We start from the raw sequence: 17,156 nt of genomic DNA on the forward strand, positions 1-17,156 counted from the left end.
AGGCGCAAATAAAGCCAACAACCTTTGAGCAGACATCAGTTGAGCCAAAAAAAGATGATTGAATAAAAAAAAATGTAAAAAGTTTGAAGCCTACCTTGAAACTACAATAAACAACACTTGCAACTACCCTGATATTTGCCTGCAGCAAAACAAAAACTGAAAAAAAACAAGGTCCGATTGTGATTCAAACCTTGGACCTTAGGGTACAAAGGCGACGGCGCTGCCTCTAGCGCAAGTGCGAAGGAATCTGAATTTAAATTGAAAAATTGTAACAAAAACTGTTTACTTTAAAAAAGTCTAGTTCCCAATTACAAGACACTTGCTTTCGCAAGTGAAACGAGTTATTGGCAAACTTGCAAAAAAATCGGCCTTTTTCAAAAATGTGTTTCAATTTCATATCTAGTTATCATTGAATATTATTTATATATTTTATAGCTTATCAAATAATTCAACAAAGCGGAGAAGCTGCATTTGGCTAACACAAGAAGAAAAGCGCCCAAATTAGCTTTAAGAATTTACTAAAAACAAAATAACGTTAATGATAAAAACAATTAGAGCAGCTTTTTCGAGACTATGAGATTCGAACCACAAATCTCTCCCATACCAATTATTTACTTGCTTTAACACTTAAACCAATTGTACTCAGCTTCTATAAATTTCACACATGATTCATTCTAAGATACCAGCTGGCAAAGTGCGCGATCTAAAAAACGCCAGAAAACCCAAGCATATTACCTCAAAAGAACTTGGTCTAATGCGGGATTCAAACAGAGGACCTGCAGATTAGGAATAATTTAGCACCATCGCTAATTATCAACTGCTCTATTACGTTTGGCTTGAGCAAAAATCCCAGAAATATGAATCCAAATTAATTAGGCAGATATAGCTGACGCAGTGGTGAAGATACATGCAATGAAATATCCAAAGCCCAAGCAGGAAGAGCCATACACAATTTCAAAAAATCCAGAAGAAAACTTCTGAGCCGACCGTCGAAAATCTTTTTAACTTACGAGCTATGAAAAGTTTTGAGCTTCCGATTCCTTACTCCCCCACAACATAAACACAAAAGAACATAAACACACTTTGAAAAGAAAGCCAAAAAAAATAAGCGAAAAACAATTGTCCGGCAATTCAACTTTTCCAAGAGTTTGTTTTTCATTTCAGAAAAACAGTCTTTTCATAAAAATTAAAAATTTGGTTCGATGCCGAATCTCTGATAATCCAATAACTGTCGCTAAATGCCAAGTAGAACTTCACGAAGAGAAAAATGTTTTCTTACTGACTTCACTATTAAGAAAGGTTCATAAATTTTTCAGAAAAATTTGGTGGCTACATTTTTCCGTTTTTGATAGTTCATTTATATAACAGAGAAAAATTCGTCGGAACATGCAAAATTGAAATAAAAAGAGAAAAGACTTTGGTATCATGATTAGTATTTATGCAAATCGAATCCGCAAACTGCTTATCATAAAATCAATTACTAATCCTTTTCAAGATTTCAGCAACAACAAGCATATACAGCTAGGAAACTTTGATAAATAAATGAAAATTCCACCGAGAAATCAAATTTATGACTGAAAAAATAATAATACAATTTCAAACGTAACGGTTCCTGTCATAAACGATAAAAAATCTTCAAAGCTATATCGAGCTTGACACTACTTGCTATACAACAGAAATAAAAATTTCAGCTAGCCGACAGAAAAACTAGACGAAAGCCACTAAGGCGAAACAGCAGTTTGAAAAAAAATGTCGAAAAAAGATCTACCATAATTTCAACTTGCTTGCCTTAATTTGTCAAACAATTGCTCGAAGAAAGCGAGTGTTGAAATAGTACTTAAAAACTATTTACGAATCGGTGAAAACGTCGATAAAACTTGGATAGACGACCGTTGAGAGGGGAAAAACTTGAGAATTAAGCATGCCACCTTGAACACAAATCCAAATCGATCAAAATTTAATTAACAGGCATGCTCAACATATATCTACGGGCCAGATAAGCCATCTGCTGCCCTAAATGCTTTACTGATTTTGTTTAACAAATTGTTTGCCTGAAAAAAGTATAGTCCGATTTGCTAAAGCTTACCTGTTGACGCGCAATAAAATATTAGACATAGCCAACGACATAATGCAGACGACATAACCCTCACAACACTAGGGCCTAACATTAACATCATAGCAGATAACAAGAATCGATACCTTAACAGCCTCAATACCTGGCTAACATGCAGAAACCTATCACTATCCTAAGATAAGTCAACAACATCAATATTCTCAACCTAGACCAAACAATTCAATTTAAAACCAAAGTTTATGAATGAAGGAACTACCCTCCCCACCCCAAAATTCTAGGACTAACATTTTAAAAGTAAAATTAAGTAACATTAAGGCAATTGGAAGGAGTTTCCTGAACTATGCAGCTCCAATTTGGACCCCACACTTAGTTACACCAACTGGCAACAATTTCAATTAAAACAGAACGCTCTTAGATTAACAACGGGATGCTTAAGAATGAGTGTCATAACACGTTTACCTGACGAGACTAAAATTCTACCGGTTGAAAAAGACAATGAAATGCTTTCTAAATAGTCTCTTTTTGGGTGCTACCACGAGCACAGAGCTGACCACCACACTGTTAACAATAAAGGTTTTAACCGGAACATCAGACCTACCCTCGTACGTAAGTTCAAACCTGACATTGAACATTTGCTTAGCGAAAACCGGGAGAACAACTAGGCTTGAATCTGGATAAAAAACCTTCACACTACCGAAACACAAAACTAAAAACCCTCACACAACAAAGTACAGAACTTTCTTAATGAAAAGTCCAAGCTACTTGGTAGAATACTTCCATTTTATCACCAAATGAAAGCAAAATTGACCGGAAAACAGATGTACAGTCACAATTGCGATGTTGACATTGAACTGAACTTGCCAGCTACCACCACCGGCTAAAAACAATCTATCCGACATCTGCCCCAGTTGCTACAAAGGAATACACACCACCGACCATCTGTTTAACTACCGGCTACACTCAACCTCACTTAGCAAAGAGAGCTTATGGGAGACTCTCGAAGAAGCTGCCAAACATCTGCAGCTCATCACATAACCCCACGTAATGAGTTTTTCTCGGTTCTCCCCACTTATTAAAACTGCCTGCTTGAACCGGGCATGGAGTTTCACTGGGTTCTCCGAACGCCGAAAATATTGGCCCCTCCAACGGGTTTCCAAACCAAATCAGAACCTCCCTCTTGATTGTGCTATTTAGAGGGAAGGTGCCGAGACCAGCACAAAAACGTTTCCACTGGAAAAGGAGGTTTTCCTTCTAAGCCGGTTTTGCCACAAGAGACCCTGGAAGAACACAGCAGTTCTCCCAGGGTCTCTTGTGGCAAAACCGGCTTAGAAGGGGAACCTCCTTTTCCAGTGAAAACGTTTTTGTGCTGGTCTCGGCACCTTCCCTCTAAATAGCACAATCAAGAGGGAGGTTTTGATTTGGCTACAAGAGGGAGGTTTTGTTCTAGCTACATCTTTCTCTGTTTTGAGCCTCTGATTGATTGGGAGAGATCGTTTATGTTTGAGGGAGAGAGAGAGAGAGTAAGGGAAATTTTGATCGCAATCGTGTCTGATCATGCTGGTTTTGTCTTGTTAAATCTATCAAGAGACCCTGGAAGAACACAGCAGTTCTTCCAGGGTCTCTTGATAGATTTAACAAGACAAAACCAGCATGATCAGACACGATTGCGATCAAAATTTCCCTTACTCTCTCTCTCTCTCCCTCAAACATAAACGATCTCTCCCAATCAATCAGAGGCTCAAAACAGAGAAAGATGTAGCTAGAACAACAACAACCTACCCAACAATAAGTTCTTGTAATGTCATTGATTTTGCTCTCGTAATTTATTGTTGGGTAGGTTGTTGTTGTTCTAGCCACATCTATCTCTGTTTTGAGCCTGAAGAAACTGACTGATCAGTTTTATATGACCCTAAATTTCTTCGAGTTTTAGGACTCTTTTATAATTGACAGGTTTTTTTTGCTGAAGCTAGCCCAGCTGAGCAAACTGGACAAATGACAATTTTTCATTTCCCGGGGAAACCTATAAACTGCATTCCTCTTGGCAAAGTAGGAGTCAGTCACGATTCCCAATGCGCCTACCGACCTTTCGCTATTAAAGAACATCACTTGCCTTTTTTAACAAAAGAGATTAAAGAAACTTGAGCTTGAACTTGGGAAGAAATTAAAACTCAGAGATTTTTTAATTTTCTTGAAGTCTTTATTAGCGATGGATATCTTTTTCGACTAAAGGTCTTCGAAGTTGAGGGTTTCACCTGCTATAAAACTAAGACTTAGCAAGTTAAGCTCTGAAAGATGATGAGCTTGTGTAACGAGCCACCTAGACTTGTAGTTTTCTGTGGCAAAGAATCTCCCTCGCCATACAAGTTGCGATTTCCGCCTGTGTTTTTCGCACTTGTCAGCATAAACCTCTGGTCGAAAAAAAAATATTTGTGGAGCCAAAGAAACGTGAAGGTAGACGAGTACAAATATCTGATAGACCCATAGCTTTATATCAAGTCAATGTTTTCCAGATTATTTTAACTTCGATTAGTTGCATGCAAATGTTAACTTTCTCTAACTGCTTGGTTTCATTCCAATCGTTTGGCTATTCAATTTCCTTCAAGTTGAGCTTGATTTTCCTCTGATTTATGAAGTTCCAATTGTTTTTAGACTGAAAGAACCGATTAAGTGTAAAAGCAAGATTATTTCAATCAAAAATACGTTAACCGACATGGTTCATGGCTTATTCATTGAAGGAAGGAGCAAAAACTAGGTTACATTTTGCTTTTCCTGCTCAAAAAAAAATTTGGGTAGTTTTTTGTAATTGTACGGCCCAAAGTGCTTGCAATTTCGAATAGATGTGTGATTTTGATCAGCAAATTTCTTAAACTTAAGATATTGAATCTCTCTTACCTGAAGACAGCAAATTGGTTTAGATTGCCATCTCAAAAACGTCAAAATACCCAAAGATAAAAAAAATTGAACCTGGAGAACCTGGAAAACAAATAGAGGAATCCGAAAAACTAACGGCCAGTCTACCAAATTTAAGATGAATTGGATAGTGACCTGGGTGAAAACTACTGCCATCGTTTCAATCGATTAAACGAAGACAAAGAGGAAAAGGTAAATATATACCTCTGCTCGCTCGGAGGAGCCGGTAGGAGTTAAAGTTGAAGCGATTTGAGCAAATGATGAACAAACTGGAATCGAAGATGGACACAAGTGAGGTCATAATGCAAGATCTAGCTACACTGGCTTTTAAAAAGGCGAAGAGCCAGAGCTACTGTATGATGGTGTGCAGGGTCAAGTGAATATATTGGCTCTTGGAGGCTCCATTGATGCACACAAAATTTGGCTACTGGCAACGAACATTTGGACGTTAGAGGAACTGAGTACACAATGCATAGACTCCAAGAGAACAGCCAAGGAAACTTCTAGATTCCGTGGGCGAATTGACCCGGTTAAAACAGATTTCTAAAGAAGCGACAAGACAAATCTGAGGCAGAGGTAGACGGAGAAATTGTAAAAAGAAATTATCTACCTGGTGAATCAGGAAGGCAGATACATTAAAAAAACTCGATGTCCCAGGCTTCAGCAAAAACACGGAGCTGAAGCTCTTTGTAAATTCAACGTTTCGGTAAATTCAAATAGGCGCCTGATAATTTACTGCGGTAAATAGGTATTTAGGACAAAATTTAAGCAATAATTTAGGCTATCTGTGTATCTGCGCTTAAGATTACGATGGATAACTTGCTGGCAGATAACTTGGATAGACGAATCATGAATTTGGATCGCCTGGAAATTATCTTACGTCCGCTGAACCAGCGAGAAGTGGAGACGATTTTGCAAACTCTTTTCGATGTATAACATCGTGTTTCTCATGTTCGTTACAGAAGCTGGTTCGGCAGAACTGGTTTTTTTCTCAGCTAAACTAAAGCTGGTTCGAAGTAAATAAGTCGGTAGTTTAAAAATTTATTGTTTCGATGACTTCAAAAACATTGCAATTCATTGCTCGTATATCAGCTTCTTTGAGTTTTGATTATTTTTGTAAACTACTTCGATTTTCGTGAGCATGTTTTGGCACGTGAATTGAAAACCTACATGTCAAAGTAAATTTTACTGAGCCGAGATTCCCATAATCTATTGGCTTTATTATCGAATCTTGCTTCATCAACAGTGCTAGGAGTTTTGTAAGTAAAGGCTTCTCCCTCGAGTGGTTGAAGATGCGCTCACCACATTTGCATTTCTGCGGGAGGTTACTTGGTTCCCATCCATATTTCAGTGCAAATCTGTCTCGGAACTCCGCCTTTGTTAAACAGACATTAAACCCATCCAGCGGTAATGCGTTGAGCCAGCTGGATGAACATTTTTCTGATGCTAATTTCAATGAGTATTCTCCCTTTTCTGAAAGACTTCATACATCGACTAATTTTTACAAATTTTTTTAGTTCTTAGTTGTGAATAACATTTTGAATTCGGCTCAACTTTTGGCCTTCTGATTCTTTCTCGCCAAGGCTGCAGCTCGGTTCATGATTTTGACCGCTTTTAAAACGTTGGTGATTCTGTTGCTCGATGCGTTTTCTTTAAATTGAATAGGCTTCGTGACAAATCTTTGAAATTTTAGTAGATGTAATTTTTTCGATAGATTTTGTATATTTCTTCGATTTTGTTTCTAATTTGTCTAAACTTCTATCTGCTAATCTACAGTTTTATGTTTTAACTGTATCGTATTTGTTGCGCAGCTCCGCTGTGCATCTGTATGATAAAAAATTTTCATATTATGTTGAAAGAAGACATTGAATCTCTTTTACATGGAGACAGCAAATTGGTTTAGATTGCCATCTCAAAAACGTCAAAATTTGGAACCCAAAGATAAAAATAATTGAACCGCTAGGCGCAATCGAAGAAAATAGTTTGAAAGCCTTCCGGAGAGTTTCCTGCTAACAGGGAAAACCATCAACAATAATGTTACCAGACGATGACGTCTTCCAGGGTTTCTTTGACATAGATCGGAAGTACGATCTGATCTCTTCTTCTAACATAGTTGACCAGCATGTCTGTCCAATGCCGACAAGTTTGGTCTCCAAAATGGCGATAAAAAGAATAGAAACCCGGGCGCCCACACTAGTGTTACCCATACTGTAGAAATTGTAACCCAAGGTCCAATCAAGGTGGTGTCGACAATGGCTTCTTGGAGGAACGATCGACTACTGGACGGCTTGAAAAGGAATGAGCTGGACATCACTGTCCAATACGAGTATTGGCGCCAGAAACTTGAAGGAAGCGATGTGTTGGAAACTCAATATGAGATTGAGCCGCTGCTTAAATTGAGAAAATCTGGAGAACCTGGACGACCAATAGAGGAATCTGAAAAGCTAACGGTCGATCTACCCACATTAACAGACGAATTGGCTAGTGACCTGTGTGGAAACTGCTGTCATCGTTGCAATCGATTGAACAAAGATGAAGATGAAAAAAAAATAATTTATAACTCTGCTCGCTAGGAGGAGCCAGCAGACAACCATTCAAGTTAAAAATCTGAAATATGACAGCACGATTTCGTTGTAGGAGTTAAAGTTGAAGCGATTTGAGCAAATGATGAACAGACTGGAATCGAAGATGGACACGAGTGAGGTCATATTGCAAGATCTAGCTACACTTGCTTAAAAAAAGGCGAAGAGCCAGAGCTACTGTATGATGGTGTGCAGGGTCAAGTGAATATATTGGCTCTTGGAGGCTCCATTGATGCAGACAAAAATTGGCTACTGGCAACGAACATTTGGACGTTAGAGGAACTGAGTACACAATAAATAGACTCCAAGAGAACAGCTAAGGAAACTTCTAGAGTCAGTGGGCGAATTGACCTGGATAAAACAGATTTCAAAAGAAGCGACAAGACAAAATCTGTAAAAAGAAAAGCTCTACCTGGTGAATCAGATAGGCATATAAATTCAAAAAAAAACTCGATGTCCCAGCCTTCAGCAAAAACTCTTTGTAACTTCAACGTTTCGGTTATTTCAAATAGGCGGCTGATAATTTACTGCGGTAATTAGGTATTTAGGACAATATTTCAGCCTATCTGTGTATCTGCGCTCAAGATTACGATGGATAACTTGCTGGCAGTTAACTTGGATAGACGAATCATGAATTTGGAGCGCCTGGAAATTATCTTACGTCCGCTGAACCAGCGAGATTGAAAAAACTTGAGATTGAACTTGGGAAGAAATTAAAACTCAGAGGATATTTAATTTCTTGAAGTCTTTATTAGCGATGGATATCTTTTTCAACTATTGTTCTTCGAAGTTGAGGGTTTCACCTGCTATAAAACTAAGACGTAGCAAGTTAAAATCTGAAAGAGGATGAGCTTGTGTAACGAGCCACCTAGACTTGTAGTTTTCTGTGGCAAAGAATCTCCCTCGCCATACAAGTTGCGATTTCCGCCTGTGTTTTTCGCACTTGTCAGCATAAATTTCTGGTCGAAAAAATATTTCTTGTGGAGCCAAAGAAACGTGAAGGTAGACGAGTATAAATATCTGATAGACCCATAGCTTTATATCAAGTCAATGTTTTCCAGATTATTTTAACTTCGGTTAATTGCGTGCAAATGTTAACTTTCTCTATCTGCTTGGTTTCATTTCCAATCGTTTGGCTATTCAATTTACTTCAATTTGAGCTTGAATTTCCTCTGCATTTTCGAATAGATGTGTGATTTTGATCAGCAAAATTCTTAAACTTAAGACATTGAATCTCTCTTACCTGAAGACAGCAAATTGGTTTAGATTGCCATCTCAAAAACGTCAAAATTTGGAACCCAAAGAAAAAAATAGTTGAACCGCTACGCGCAATCGAAGAAAATAGTTTGAAAGCCTTCCGGAGAGTTTCCTGCTAACAGGGAAAACCATCAACGATAATGTTACCAGACGATCACGTCTTCCAGGGTTTCTTTGACATAGATCAGAAGTACGATCTGATCTCTTCTTCTAACAACAGTTGACCAGCATGTCTGTCCAATGCCGACAAGTTTGGTCTCCAAAATGGCGATAAAATGAATACAAACCCGGGCGCCCACACTAGTGTTACCCATACTGGAGAAATTGTAACCCAAGGTCCAATCAAGGTGGTGTCGACAATGGCTTCTTGGAGGAACGATCGACTACTGGACGGCTTGAAAAGGAATGAGCTGGACATCACTGTCCAATACGAGTATTGGCGCCAGAAACTTGAAGGAGGCGATGTGTTGGAAATTCAACATGAGATTGAGCCGCTGCTTAAATTGAGAAAATCTGGAGACCCTGGACGACCAATAGAGGAATCTGAAAAGCTAACGGTCGATCTACCCAAATTAACAGACGAATTGGCTAGTGACCTGTGTGGAAACTGCTGTCATCGTTGCAATCGATTAAACGAAGATGAAGATGAAAAAAAATAAATTATAACTCTGCTCGCTCGGAGGAGCCAGCAGACAACCATTCAAGTTAAAAATCTGAAATATGACAGCACGATTTCGTTGTAGTAGTTAAAATTGAAGCGATTTGAGCAAATGATGAACAGACTGGAATCGAAGATGGACACAAGTGAGGTCATAATGCACGATCTAGCTACACTTGCTTTAAAAAAGGCGAAGAACCAGAGCTACTGTATGATGGTGTGCAAGGTCAAGTGAATATATTGTCTCTTGGAGGCTCCAATGATGCACACAAAATTTGGCTACTGGCAACGAACATTTGGACGTTAGAGGAACTGAGTACACAATGCATAGACTCCAAGAGAACAGCCAAGGAAACTTCTAGATTCCGTGGGCGAATTGACCCGGATAAAACAGATTTCTAAAGAAGCGACAAGACAAATCTGAGGCAGAGGTAGACGGAGAAATTGTAAAAAGAAATTATCTACCTGGTGAATCAGAAAGGCAGATACATTAAAAAAACTCGATGTCCCAGGCTTCAGCAAAAACACGGAGCTAAAACTCTTTGTAACTTCAAAGTTTCGGTAAATTCAAATAGGCAGCTGATAATTTACTGCGGTAAATAGGTATTTAGGACAATATTTCAGCCTATCTGTGTATCTGCGCTCAAGATTACGATGGATAACTTGCTGGCAGTTAACTTGGATAGACGAATCATGAATTTGGAGCGCCTGGAAATTATCTTACGTCCGCTGAACCAGCGAGATTAAAGAAATTTAAGATTGAACATGGGAAGTTTTAATATCCTCTTAGCACTCACAGGATATTTAATTTCTTGAAGTCTTTATTAGCGATGGATATCTTTTTCAACTATTGTTCTTCGAAGTTGAGGGTTTCACCTGCTATAAAACTAAGACTTAGCAAGTTAAGCTCTGAAAGAGGATGAGCTTTTGTAACGAGCCACCTAGACTTGTAGTTTTCTGTGGCAAAGAATCTCCCTCGCCATACAAGTTGCGATTTCCGCCTGTGTTTTTCGCACTTGTCAGCATAAATTTCTGGTCGAAAAAATATTTCTTGTGGAGCCAAAGAAACGTGAAGGTAGACGAGTATAAATATCTGATAGACCCATAGCTTTATATCAAGTCAATGTTTTCCAGATTATTTTAACTTCGGTTAATTGCGTGCAAATGTTAACTTTCTCTATCTGCTTGGTTTCATTTCCAATCGTTTATCTATTCAATTTCCTTCAAGTTGAGCTTGATTTTCCTCTGATTTATGAAGTTCCATTTGTTTTTAGACTGAAAGAACCGATTAAGTGTAAAAGCAAGATTATTTCAATCAAAAATACGTTAACCGACATGGTTCATGGCTTATTCATTAAAGGAAGGAGCAAAAAATAGGTTACATTTTGCTTTTCCTGCTCAAAAAATTTTTGGGTAGTTTTTTGTAATTGTACGGCCAAAAATGCTTGCATTTTCGAATAGATGTGTGATTTTGATCAGCAAAATTCTTAAACTTAAGACATTGAATCACTCTTACCTGAAGACAGCAAATTGGTTTAGATTGCCATCTCAAAAACGTCAAAATTTGGAACCCAAAGATAAAAATAGTTGAACCGCTACGCGCAATCGAAGAAAATAGTTTGAAAGCCTTCCGGAGAGTTTCCTGCTAACAGGGAAAACCATCAACGATAATGTTACCAGACGATCACCTCTTCCAGGGTTTCTTTGACATAGATCAGAAGTACGATCTGATCTCTTCTTCTAACAACAGTTGACCAGCATGTCTGTCCAATGCCGACAAGTTTGGTCTCCAAAATGGCGATAAAATGAATACAAACCCGGGCGCCCACACTAGTGTTACCCATACTGGAGAAATTGTAACCCAAGGTCCAATCAAGGTGGTGTCGACAATGGCTTCTTGGAGGAACGATCGACTACTGGACGGCTTGAAAAGGAATGAGCTACACATCACTGTCCAATACGAGTATTGGCGCCAGAAAGAAGGAGACGATGTGTTGGAAATTCAACATGAGATTGAGCCGCTGCTTAAATTGAGAAAACCTGGACAACAAAAAGAGGAATCTGAAAATCTAACGGCCGGTCTACCCAATTTAACAGACGAATTGGATAGTGACCTGGGTGAAAACTGCTGTCATTGTTCCAATCGATTGAACGAAGACAAAAAGGAAAACGTAATTATATACCTCTGCTCGCTCGGAGGAGCCAGCAGACAACCATTCAAGTTAAAAATCTGAAATATGGCAGCAAGATTTCGTTGTAGGAGTTAAAGTTGAAGCGATTTGAGCAAATGATGAACAGACTGGAATCGAAGATGGACACAAGTGAAGCCATAATGCAAGCTCTAGCTACACTTGCTTTAAAAAAGGCGAAGAGCCAGAGCTACTGTATGATGGTGTGCAGGGTCAAGTGAATATATTGGCTCTTGGAGGCTCCATTGATGCACACAAAATTTGGCTACTGGCAACGAACATTTGGACGTTAGAGGAACTGAGTACACAATGCATAGACTCCAAGAGAACAGCCAAGGAAACTTCTAGATTCAGTGCGCAAATTGACCCGGATAAAGCAGATTTCTAAAGAAGCGACAAGACAAATCTGAGGCAGAGGTAGACGGAGAAATTGTAAAAAGAAATTATCTACCTGGTGAATCAGAAAGGCAGATACATTAAAAAAAACTCGGTGTCCCAGGCTTCAGCAAAAACACGGAGCTAAAACTCTTTGTAACTTCAAAGTTTCGGTAAATTCAAATAGGCGCCTGATAATTTACTGCGGTAAACAGGTATTTAGGACAAAATTTAAGCAATAGTTTAGCCTATCTGTGTATCTGCGCTTAAGATTACGATAGATAACTTGCTGGCAGATAACTTGGATAGACGAATCATGAATTTAGACCGTCTGGAACTTATCTTACGTCCGCTGAACCAGCGAGAAGTGGAGACAATTTTCCAAACTCTTTTCGATGTATAACATCGTGTTTCTCATGTTCGTTACAAAAGCTGGTTCGGCAGAACTGGTTTTTTTCTCAGCTAAACTAAAGCTGGTTCGAAGTAAATAAGTCGGTAGTTTAAAAAGTTATTGTTTCGATGACTTCAAGAACATTGCAATTCATTGCTCGTATATCAGCTTCTTTGAGTTTTGATGATTTTTGTAAACTACTTCGATTTTCGTGAGCATGTTTTGGCACGTGAATTGAAAACCTACATGTCAAAGTAAATTTTACTGAACCGAGATTCCCATAATCTATTGGCTTTATTATCGAATCTTGCTTCATCAACAGTTCTAGGAGTTTTGTAAGTAAAGGCTTCTCCCTCGAGTGGTTGAAGATGCGCTCACCACATTTGCATTTCTGCGAGAGGTTACTTGGTTCCCATCCACATTTCAGTGCAAATCTGTCTCGGAACTCAGCCTTTGTTAAACAGACATTAAACCCATCCAGCGGTAATGCGTTGAGCCAGCTGGATGAACATTTTTCTGATGATAATTTCAATGAGTATTCTCCCTTTTCTGAAAGACTTCATACATCGACTAATTTTTACAAAATTTTTAGTTCTTAGTTGTGTATAACATTTTGATTTCGGCTCAACTTGTGGCCTTCTGATTCTTTCTCGCCAAGGCTGCAGCTCGGTTCATGATTTTGACCGCTTTTATAACGTTGGTGATTCTGTTGCTCGATGTGTTTTCTTCAAATTGAATATCCTTCGTGACAAATCTTTGAAATTTTTGTAGATGTATTTTTTTCGATAGATTTTGTATATTTCTTCGATTTTGTTTCTAATTTGTCTAAACTTCTGTCTGCTAATCTACAGTTTTATGTTTTAACTGTATCGTATTTGTTGCGAAGCTCCGCTATGCATCTGTATGATAAAGTTTTTCATCTTATGTTGAAAGAAGACATTGAATCTCTCTTACCTGAAGACAGCAAATTGGTTTAGAGTGCCATCTCAAAAACGTCAAAATTTGGAACCCAAAGATAAAAATGCTTGAACCACTACGCGCAATCGAAGAAAATAGTTTGAAAGCCTTCCGGAGAGTTTCCTGCCAACAGGGAAAACCATCAACGATAATGTTACCAGACGATCACGTCTTCCAGGGTTTCTTTGACATAGATCAGAAGTACGATCTGATCTCTTCTTCTAACAACCGTTGACCAGCATGTCTGTCCAATGCCGACAAGCTTGGTCTCCAAAATGGCGATAAAATGAATACAAACCCGGGCGCCCACACTAGTGTTACCCATACTGGAGAAATTGTAACCCAAGGTCCAATCAAGGTGGTGTCGACAATGGCTTCTGGGAGGAACGATCGACTACTGGACGGCTTGAGAAGGAATGAGCTGGACATCACTGTCCAATACGAGTATTGGCGCCAGAAACTTGAAGGAGACGATGTGTTGGAATTCAACATCAGATTGATCCGCTGCTTAAATTGAGAAAATCTGGAGAACCTGGACGACCAATAGAGGAATCTGAAAACCTAACGGTCGATCTATCCAATTTAACAGACGAATTGGATAGTGACCTGTGTGGAAACTGCTGTCATCGTTGCAATCGATTAAACGAAGATGAAGATGAAAAAAATAATATATAACTCTGCTCGCTCGGAGGAGCCAGCAGGCAACCATTCAAGTTAAAAATTCAAGTGAAATATGGCAGCACGATTTCGTTTTAGGAGTTAAAGTTGAAGCGATTTGAGCAAATGATGAACAGACTGGAAACGAAGATGGACACGAGTGAGATCATATTGCAAGATCTAGCTTCACTTGCTTAAAAAAAGGCGAAGGGCCAGAGCTACTGTATGTTGGTGTGCAGGGTCAAGTGAATATATTGGCTCTTGGAGGCTCCATTGATGCAGACAAAATTTGGCTACTGGCAACGAACATTTGGACGTTAGAGGAACTGAGTACACAATTAATACTCCAAGAGAACAGCTAAGGAAACTTCTAGAGTTCGTGGGCGAATTGACCTGGATAAAACAGATTTCAAAAGAAGCGACAAGACAAAATCTGTAAAAAGAAAAGCTCTACCTGGTGAATCAGAAAGGCATATAAATTTTAAAAAAAACTCGATGTCTCAGCCTTCAGCAAAAACACAGAGCTGAAACTCTTTGTAGCTTCAACGTTTCGGTTAATTCAAATAGGCGGCTGATAATTTACTGCGGTAAATAGGTATTTAGAACAATATTTCAGCCTATCTGTGTATCTGCGCTCAAGATTATGATAGATAACTTGCTGGCAGTTAACTTGGATAGACGAATCACGAATTTGGAGCGCCTGGAAATTATCTTACGTCCGCTGAACCAGCGAGAAGCGGAGACGATTTTCCGAACTCATCTCGACGTATAACATCGTGTTTCTTATGTTCGTTACTAAAGCTGGTTCGGCAGAACTGTTTTTTTTCTCAGCTAAACTAAAACTGGTTCGAAGTTTATAAGTCGGTAGTTTAAAAAAAGTTATTGTTTCGATGACTTCAAGATATCAAACATTTTTTGAATGATGATTTTTATTGACCAGAAAGAAACTATTTTGCACAGATATCTCTTGAAAAAAACCGTTCTCAATGGTTTTTCAATTAGAAAAAAAGTAGTGAATCGTCATCGTTCTGAAAGTATAAAAGCAAAAATCTGCTAAATTATGAAAGGAGCAGGTCAGACTGAGAGAATCTTGGCGACACTTGTCGAGATGTATGTTGACGATAGAGGAAAGGGAGAAACTTATATGGTTTCCGCTGCGATCTAATGCCAATATCATGAATAGATTGCCGGCAGAACCTGAAGCGGAAAAGTATGAAAATCAGCCAGTTAGTAGAAGAGCTTCTATTTGCACAGCATAGCTTTGTAAACATATGCTGAAGCTAAAAATATGTACATATTGAGAAAATTCATAAACATGTAAACTTGGCTCGAAATGTCTCGCTCACTTGAATTTTAGAGAGAATTATCATATAGATAACTGATCAAAAATAAACCATCTAAAACGCTGAGTTCTGACTTGTCTGGCTGAAGAAATTTTGCCCTGCTTTGCGTGGCATGGCGTCTTAGCTGATTTTAGCTTCGTTCTATATCAGGCCAATTAACATGAAACGAAGTCTTGAGCAGAATTTGATTTCTTCCTCAACCTATTGTCCATACGCGAACCTTTTCTCACATTTCTTCAACGGACCATTTATGAGCTATTTCCGCGACCGCTTTCTTGCTGTTGACACTGTCAAAGTACTTTTTCTCGAAGCCATTTGACCTATCCACTCCATCCCATCTATAACCCGGTGGGATATTAAATCGATTTGCAGGCCAAGCACCTTTAAACTTGGGATATTCAATTCGTTTATCTTTTTTTCTACTTTTCTTGCTAATATATTCTGCCATTGGATCGTCCTCGCGCGTTTTGTCTTTCAAGTATTTTTCAAGATCTTCGTCACCCTCTAGTCTCGTGAAACCTTTCGACATTTCATGGACGGCTTCTTCAGCCGCGACTTGCTGTCGTTTAGACTGTGCCGCTCCAGCTTTCCATTTCTGTACTTTGTCTTGAATCAATTTCTGTTTGGCTTCCAAGTCTCTGTTAACCTCTCTTTTCTTGCCAGTGGCACGATCTCGGTATATGGTTTCATTAGTTTCACTTTTAGGTTCTTTTGAAATAAGTGTCTTATCAATAGTTTCACGAGCTTGTGAATTCTTTCTTCTAGGGGGAGAAACATCACTAGAATCATGGCGTTTTCTTGGTGGTGAAGCATCACTTGAATCAAGGCGTTTTCTTGGCAGTGAAACGTCACTAGAATCATGACGTTTTCTTGGTGGTGAAACATTACTAGAATTATCACGTTTCCTTGGTGGCGAAGCATCACTAGAACCAAGACGTTTTCTTGGCGGTGAAACGTCACCAGAATCATGACGTTTTCTAGGTGGTGAAACGTCACTTGAATCATGGCGTTTTCTTGGTAGTGAAACATCACTAGAATCATGACGTTTTCTAGGTGGTGAAACGTCACGAGAATCATGATGTTTTCGTGTTGGTGAAACATCACTAGAATCAAGGCGTTTTCTCGGCAGCAAAAGGTCATAAGACAACGAATTATTAGAATCAGGTCGACTCCTTTCTCTTGCACGGTGTTTACAATCTGATAATTCTTCAAGGAATTCAGGATTTTTTCTATCTTTGAAACTTCGCTTCCTTGGCAAATAATCTTTGTCGTGTTTATATCCTAAAGGTTTCCAATTGGTACTGCTTTTATATTTGTCAATTTCAATCTGTTCAGGCGGACGTTCGTCGACAACTTCTGCAACAGCTGGAAGTTCATCTAGTTGGACATCTTCAACATCCTCTTCATCGTCAGCATTAAGACTCCAACCTTTGTCACTGTAATCTATAATTTTTATTTTGTCATCTGAAACTTTGGCTGACTTGCGTTTTTTCTTCACTTTGGGATGAGGGTTAAGATAGTTCTTCTGTAGATACTCTAGCATAGACATTAGCCTGAAAATCATTATACATTTCCAACTGCAAGTTATATACTCAAGCCGAGATCCAATATAATTTTTTTCGAAGAAAAAATGAAACAAACAGAGGTCAAAGCTACAAAACAAGTTTTTCTTCCAAAGTTTCCAGATTTGAACTTGATGACATTATTCTAAATAACAAAAAATTCCAGCTTGTTATTGACACTTCTCTTGATTCAAAAAACAT

At 38.7% G+C, this 17,156-nt stretch overlaps 1 protein-coding gene across 1 annotated transcript; it reads right to left on the reverse strand.

Annotated features, from left to right (window-relative positions):
* Positions 1 to 15,125: 15,125 nt before the first annotated feature.
* LOC134851241 (BUD13 homolog) lies at positions 15,126 to 16,942 on the reverse strand. The gene has a single exon (XM_063867239.1). The coding sequence runs from the start codon at positions 16,940 to 16,942 to the stop codon at positions 15,620 to 15,622; it is 1,323 nt and encodes a 440-aa protein (XP_063723309.1). The 3' UTR covers positions 15,126 to 15,619.
* Positions 16,943 to 17,156: the final 214 nt, after the last annotated feature.

Source organism: Symsagittifera roscoffensis, chromosome 7 (genome assembly GCF_963678635.1).
Source record: "Symsagittifera roscoffensis chromosome 7, txSymRosc1.1, whole genome shotgun sequence".
In the NCBI taxonomy this organism is placed as follows: domain Eukaryota; kingdom Metazoa; phylum Xenacoelomorpha; order Acoela; family Convolutidae; genus Symsagittifera; species Symsagittifera roscoffensis.